The sequence below is a fragment of the Nannobrachium achirus genome (genome assembly GCF_963921795.1).
Source record: "Nannobrachium achirus genome assembly, chromosome: 3".
Classification (NCBI taxonomy): Eukaryota; Metazoa; Chordata; class Actinopteri; order Myctophiformes; family Myctophidae; genus Nannobrachium; species Nannobrachium achirus.
The window spans coordinates 39926581-39934080 of record NC_137812.1 but is presented as its reverse complement, the minus strand read 5'-3'; the positions used below and the strand labels follow the sequence as shown (position 1 = coordinate 39934080).

General features: G+C 44.6%; 1 protein-coding gene across 1 annotated transcript in view; it reads right to left on the bottom strand.

Annotated features, from left to right (window-relative positions):
- The window catches only part of ndst3 (N-deacetylase/N-sulfotransferase (heparan glucosaminyl) 3), a gene marked incomplete at both ends in the record, with an annotated part of 77927 nt that overhangs the window by 10968 nt on the left and 59459 nt on the right, over window positions 1–7500 (bottom strand). Inside the window, 2 exon segments of the mRNA XM_080722581.1 lie at window positions 1499–1595; window positions 2355–2537. Coding sequence (XP_080578707.1) covers window positions 1499–1595; window positions 2355–2537 — 280 coding nt within the window.

Below are 7500 nucleotides of genomic sequence, written 5' to 3'. Positions count from 1 at the left end.
GAGAGAGAAAAAAGAAAGAAGACATTAGTCATTCCAGTGAGCTGATTTGGGTCAGCGGAGAACTGAGTCTGTCTGTGTGCACACGCTAATCTGCTGATCCGTTCTCCTGCCAGGTCTCCCAGCAAATCTGACGACAGCATCTGTACCCAGGACGAGATGAAGTGTGTGTGTGTGTGTGTGTGTGTGTGTGTGTGTGTGTGTGTGTGTGTGTGTGTGTGTGTGTGTGTGTGTGTGTGTGTGTGTGTGTGTGTGTGTGTGTCATAGCCCCAGGGCTTCACTACAAATTTGACACCAGTCATCTCTGGGACTCCCCGCTAGCCTGTTCTCTTACACTTTGTAACTATCTTCCCGTGTGATTCCCACTGCCTTCGCTCTCTCATACCCTTTTACATGGTCTATCTCAGGGGTAGGCAACCCTAGGCACGGGGGCCAACATTGGTACAGAGGAGGGTGATCACTGGCACACTGGCAGGAGTGTGAGAGAGAGGATCTTTATTTTAAAGTCAATTAAATGAAGTTAAATACTTTGCAGCAAATTACGTCCTGCACACAATTCTACATTCATTACAGTTCTGAACTTTGACTGGGGAGGGAGTCGGGGAGATAGGTCTGAGTCACTATGATCATTATAACAATGTCCAGACAATCAAAATATGTCTGAATTTTTAAGCGGTGTCATTAAAATGTATGTTGACATGGCACACTGACTATCTAGAAAATAAAACATGACACTTAATTTCAAAAAGTTTGCTGACCCTTGGTCTATCAAATCTTAGCATCTCTGATCCAAGGAGCCTAGAGTCTTCGGTTAAAACAAACTGTAACTTGGATATGGTTGTTATTGGGCAGCCAGCCTTGCTAGAATGACCAAGTAACAATCAGACAGAAAATTAAGCAACGGCATGACAAAGATCTCCACGGCTCTTAAACCCACAACAAACCAGTAGCAATTACAAGGGCAGAGCGGACCACAGTTGATGTAATCTTGAGATAATTGAGAGCATCAGTATCCCTGTCAAATTTTTGCTCACGGTCGGGGCAGTGCAATGACCTCGAAATAGAATGAAGTAAAGAGAGAGAGAGGGTGGTAAATAGTACTTTATGTGTACAGTATTCACAGTGGGGGGGCTGCCCTCTCCCAGCCCTACAGGAGGGAGGAATTCAATATTTGCTTTCATCTGGTCCATCTCAAGATCGGACAGAATTTACTTTCAGCATGTGTGTCTGTGTCGATGCACATGCATTGCAAAATGTAAGTGTGCATGTTGAATGTCTGTGTGCATGTGTACTGTCTGTGTGTACCCACCCCACACACACACACACACACACACGCACGCACGCACGCACGCACGCACGCACGCACACACGCGCACACACACACACACACACACGCGCACACACACACGTGCACACACACACACACACACACACCGAGTATGAAGGAAGAGCAAAATGGCTGCCGTGTGAATATGTACCTCAACAGAGTTGTGTAACCTACCTGTTTTCTGTGGGCCTATGACCATGAATTTGGGCAATCTGTCACATGTCTTCTCTTTAGACCAGATGTCTTTATGCCTTTTGTCATCACATGGATTCTACAGACAGACAGATAAACAATAGGTTAGGTATAAACGTTATTAGGGAAATTAGCATGTTACTTATTCATTTCAATTAAAATAAATATGTTTAATTACAATATATGAAGTATGATGTGTAATAGGGGTGGGACAATATGAAAATGTCATTTACAATTCAAAAATATTATCAAAATATGCTTAAAACTCTTAAAATGCCAATTAGGCATTGCATAAGTTTGTTACTCATCAGAGTCATACTATTCCATAATGTGTTACTTATTTAATGCATTAGCCCAGGGGTCTTCAACGTTTTCAGGCCAAGGACCCCTTAGTTGAGAGAGAGATTAAGCAGGGACCCCCACAACCTTTTCATAGACATAGTTTCTTTGTTTGACAGCACGATCAACAGTGTATTTCGGATTCATTTTCAGATATTTAACCACTTGAACGGTCAATACTTAATAAACTTGACCTTTCACTTGACCTTAGTCTGCTCTTTTCCCCCTCCAAAGCTCTTTGCCGAAAATAGCCGATCTACAAGCTCACAACGCCTCGCAGCGCGAGGCGTTGTAGATCTACAGTTTATGGTTCAAGTGGTTAATATAAGAAAGGGATCTACAGTTTATGGTTCAAGTGGTTAATATAAGAAAGGAGGAAAAAAAAGTTCCTATCACACAAAAAGATTTGGAGGACCCCTTGTAGTAACTCTGAGGATCCCCTAGGGGTCCTGGATCCCCTGCATTAGCCCAAACACTGAGTGTCACACTCCAGACATACCTGCCATAGCGGGTGCCTCTGTTCAGGAAAGAGCTGGAAGTACTTGTGAGCCAGCTGGAGTGGCGGGAGCGTGTGGAGGTTCAGGTTGGTCCACGTGCGCAGAAAGGAGGCCAGGTGGACGAAGGTGTAGAGACCCAGGCGATCATTCCCATAGTTGGACAGGTGCGTCATGAAAATACTGATCTAGAGTGGAAAGGAAAAGAATAAAGTATAGAGAGAAGATTAATGACGTGAACCCCTGCCTCCCTATTCCAGGGGGAACGTTTGTATGTGTGTGTGAGTACGAGTGCATGTGCATGTACATTATGCATGCAATTTTTCTGTCTGACACATAAACAAGTCGCATATATATACAAAGCTTGCACATAGATATGAATGCAATTGCACGTGCCCTCACACACACGAACAGACACGCAAACATACGCGTGCCATGCAAGCACGAGCAGTCGAGCACACACGCACACACACACACGCACTTCCATGTGACAGAGCGCTGTTGGTGCAGTCTTGGGGATTCCATAACACAATGTGCAACAAAGGTCATTATGGTGCCTGAGTATTTCAAAATCACAGCTGTGATTACAGGAATAGAAAGCGATTATGCAAATTGTCCAATCATGAATCTTATTGCATCTTTGTTTCTTGTTTTTATTCTATTATAGAATGATTGTACAGTTAATGCAATGAATGTTTTTATCTTGACATGTTTTTTCCTGTGTCGGATCGCAGGAAGACTAGCTTTTCTCATGGCTACCCACGTAACCAAACATTTTCACAGAGTGGCAAAGTCAAACAATACTATAAATTAGGCCGAACAGACAAATCTCTCTCACCAGTTTGTTTTTGTTAACAAGTGTCTCTGGATATTGGCTCGTAAAATAAAGAACTGTTTGTATGATTATACTGGAAAGCAAAGCAATTACCAAGTGAGAATGAGGCTATAAAGATGCTGAGATGTATTCAGTTGTGAATGGTGATAAATGTCCATTTTTGTGTTCAATTGTGTTCTTTGTGGCAATTGAACAATTCACTTTAATTTGGTCTGATGCATAAAGGTGTCTGATAGAGTTGCACATCCTAAAGAACAAATTGCATCATGAAAATGCCACAGCTGGAACAGATGCACTCATTAATTCCAAGGCTCATTTAACAGCAACAATGTAATGCTCTCCATGTCCACTAGGTGGCAGGAGAGATGCAGCTACACACACAAGTACAAGCTTGTGTGTGTGTGTGTGTGTGTGTGTGTGTGTGTGTGTGTGTGTGTGTGTGTGTGTGTGTGTGTGTGTGTGTGTGTGTGTGTGTGCGTGTGTGTGCGTGTGGGTGTGTGTGGGTGTGTGTGTGTGTGTGTGTACATATGATCTTGTCCAAGAGAGTGCACGTGTGTGTGTGTGTGTGTGTGTGTGTGTGTGTGTGTGTGGAAGAGAGAGAAATGAGGGTGAGAAGGAGTGATAGAGTGTGTTAGTCTAGGCTATCTCACCATGCCTCACTGCTTTTATAGGCTGATCAAAGAGACAAGCTAAGATAGCTGCTACACACACACACACACACACACGCACGCACGCACGCACGCACGCACGCACGCACGCACGCACGCACGCACGCACGCACGCACATGCACGTTTCTTCTACAACTGGATGGAGCTTGGGAACTTGGAGAGTCTGGATGAAATCTTAACATCAGCCATTATGATATGAATTATTTGTGTGTGTGTGTGTGTGTGTGTGTGTGTGTGTGTGTGTGTGTGTGTGTGTGTGTGTGTGTGTGTGTGTGTGTGTGTGTGTGTGTGTGTGTGCGCGTGTGCTTTTGTGTATGCATGAATGGATTTGCAGTTCTGCGTATGCTGTGTATATTCTCTGTCTGACACTGTATACACTAACTACACACACACATATACACGCATACACACCTCCCGTGACAGAGCGTGTTGGTGCTCGTGTTTAACGCTGAAGGTTGCTGCAGATACGAAGCGACACGGTGTCGTAGTTTGATGGATCAGCGTCCGGCCGACCCAGAAAGCCCCCCGGCATACTGATCATCTCTGTATACTGATAGGGAGCATGTGTGTGTGTGTGTGTGTGTGTGTGTGTGTGTGTGTGTGTGTGTGTGTGTGTGTGTGTGTGTGTGTGTGTGTGTGTGTGTGTGTGTGTGTGTGCATACTAGGGGAATAGACTAAGCAAGACAACGAGAGAGAGAGAGGGGGGGGGGGGGGGGGGGGAGAAATAGGAACAGAGCCATATGTGTGTTTTGGTGCGTGAGGCTGATTTATACATAGTTGCGCATGGTTTTGCGCACTGAAAATGGCCGATCTACAAGCTGCAAGCAACCGAGTATAACTCAGACTTAAGTGTGCATGAGAGGTAGTGCGAGAGACAGAGTGGGGAGAGGGTTCAGGGTGTACATTGCATGTTAGCGCCTGTGTAATTGTGTTTGTGCGTGTGCCTGTAGACTAGAGTATGTACGCACGCGCATGCGTGTGTGTGTGTGTGTGTGTAATTGTGTTTGTGGCGCGTGCCTGTATGTACATGCGTGCGAACGTGCATTATGTGTCATTGTGTGCGTCTGCCACTCCTCCCTCATTGTGTGCTCAGTCTTTGGAACCAGCAGCGCTCCGCTCACTCTCGCCAGGCTCATATCAATCTAGTTTCATGTCAGAGCTACAACGTGGAACCACCGTCGAAGCATTACCGAGCACCGAACGAAGCACAGCACAAATACAAATAAACTAGGCGTCATGCTTGATCAGTATCTGACTTGATTTTGTATGGGGAGGGGGAAAAAGCAATATAGAAAATGAAAACCATCTTGCAGAACAAGAATAGAAGTGGAAGTACTACTTGACAATTAATGACTCATAATGCAGGGGACTGTAGGTGGTACAGTATTTTGCTGACACCACACATTTAATGTGTAGTATTTATGTTATTCTTTATGACATACAGTACTCCCTAAGGGGAAAAGAAAGCTCGGTGCAAACAATGAAATACTTTCTGGTGTTTCTCTCGTGCTGTATATCGTCGTTGTCGGGTGAAAACCTGGTATTTCCAAAACCGTTCGTTTTGCATTTATCATTTAAAAATGTGTTTAAACTAGTGAAAACAGCCGATCTACAAGCACACAACGCCTCGCGGTGCGAGGCGTTGTGTGCTTGTAGATCTGCTGTTTTCACTACTTTTGTGCGACGGCCTTGTATGATGAAGCAGGGCTTTACTTTGCGAAAGAACGTACACATTTGAAACTTGGAGATACAAGGTTTCCACCCGACAACGACGATATGCTTTTTTCCCCCCTTTCTTCTTTTGTAAAGCACTTTGTGACTCTTGATAAGGGCTACACTGTAAATTAAGCAGTATTAGTATTATTATTATTATCGTTACAGCCGGAGGATGGTGGCAACACGACACTATAAAAACCCATTCAGAAAAACCTCTGTGTTTTTGCTCTTGTTGTTTTTTCGAGTGCTTTGAACGGGAAGAGGAAAGAAGGCAGGGTGATCACAAAGTGATTTATGTACCCTTCAAAGCACTCAATACCCTATGACGCCTGAGTCATACTGAAATCAAAAACACTTTTTTAGGGAGGGGGTCGCCTTGCAGGTGCGTGCGTGCGCGCGTGTGTGTGTGTGTGTGTGTGTGTGTGTGTGTGCGTGTATGCTTGTGCGTGCGGGCGTGCATGCATGAGTGTGTGAGTGTGTGTGTGAGAGCGAGAATGAGAGTTTGAGTGTTATAATAGAGGCGGTGGAGTCAGTCATTATCAGGCACGTGCACACATAGACATCATCAAAGGGGGCTTGAGCCCCTGCCCTTTTAGCCGTCTGTAAAAAGTGCCAGACCATGAATAAGTACAGAAAATAGCCGACCTCCAAGCTCACAGTGCGTCGCCCTGCAACGGCGTTGTGAGCTTGGAGGTCTGCTGTTTTCAATATTTTCACCTAAAAGGCCCTTTTAGATAGTTCAGCCCCTGCCTCTCTAACATTCTCTGCACGTCCCTGGTCATTATGTGTAGTGCCTAACAAGTGGAAAGGTCAGATTCATTTGTAACTGATCTATGAATGTATATAATGTAAGGAAAGGGAGAGAGAGAGAGGCGGGGAAGGGGGGGGGGGGGGAACTCAATCACCTCCATCCACACAGTGGCGTCAGTTCAGAAAAAGGTAAGGTATGGCAACATGACGGGTGTCTTGCACGCGTGCGAAAGCGCGCGTGCAAGACACCAGTCATGTTGCCATTCCTTAGCAACAGGCATGATATATTTATTTTAAGAAGTACATTCTAATTTTTTTCCCCAAAATGTCTATGGTTTCTTGGGCTGGATATGGCAATAATGAATTGCACCTGTGCAGCTGGCCTGCGGAACCTGGGAATATACCATTCTGTCAAGATGGGGAGAATACAAGTGTGGAGAATATAATTATAATACCTTGTTAAATTTTGCATTTGTAGTTATTTTAATGTAATTTAACAACATAACCAGCAGATAGACAATGAAACATTCATGGATTTATATTTTAAAGTAACTTGTATTCTCCCCCCTGGACCCAGGGTATGGCAGCTGCATACCCCTGCCATACCCAATTGACACCCCTGCATCCACACCTCAATCTTAGTTGTTTTCTTCCAGCGAGGCCAGTATGGCAGATTAATGTGCACATGGACTCCGTGCTAACTGAGGAATATACAGTGCAGTCACACACACACACTCCCCTGGACCTCAGCGCTTCCCTCGTGATGCAAACAGCGAGGCTGCAGATCATAGTTGCTAAGGCATCAATTAACTGGTTACCAAATAAAAAAGCGCACAATTGATGTGTTGCCCAGGTGTCTGGATTCCTCTGTGAAGAACAGCTTCTTCTTTGCTACAGCACCGGGTTGTGAGAGAGAATACTAAATATCAGAGCAATGAGTAAACACCTCAACCTCACTTTTAATCTTGACCAAACTCCTATTTCTTTATTTATTATTTCATTTATTTATTAGTTTTATCGCTGTTCCTTTTCTGTGCCCCATAAATCTCCCCCTGGCTCTCACTCTAACTGACTCTCTCTCTCTCTCTCTCTCTCTCTCTCTCTCTCTCTCTCTCTCTCTCTCTCTCTCTCTCTCTTTCTCTCTCTCCCTCTCTCTCTCCCTCTCTCTCTCTCTTTCTCTC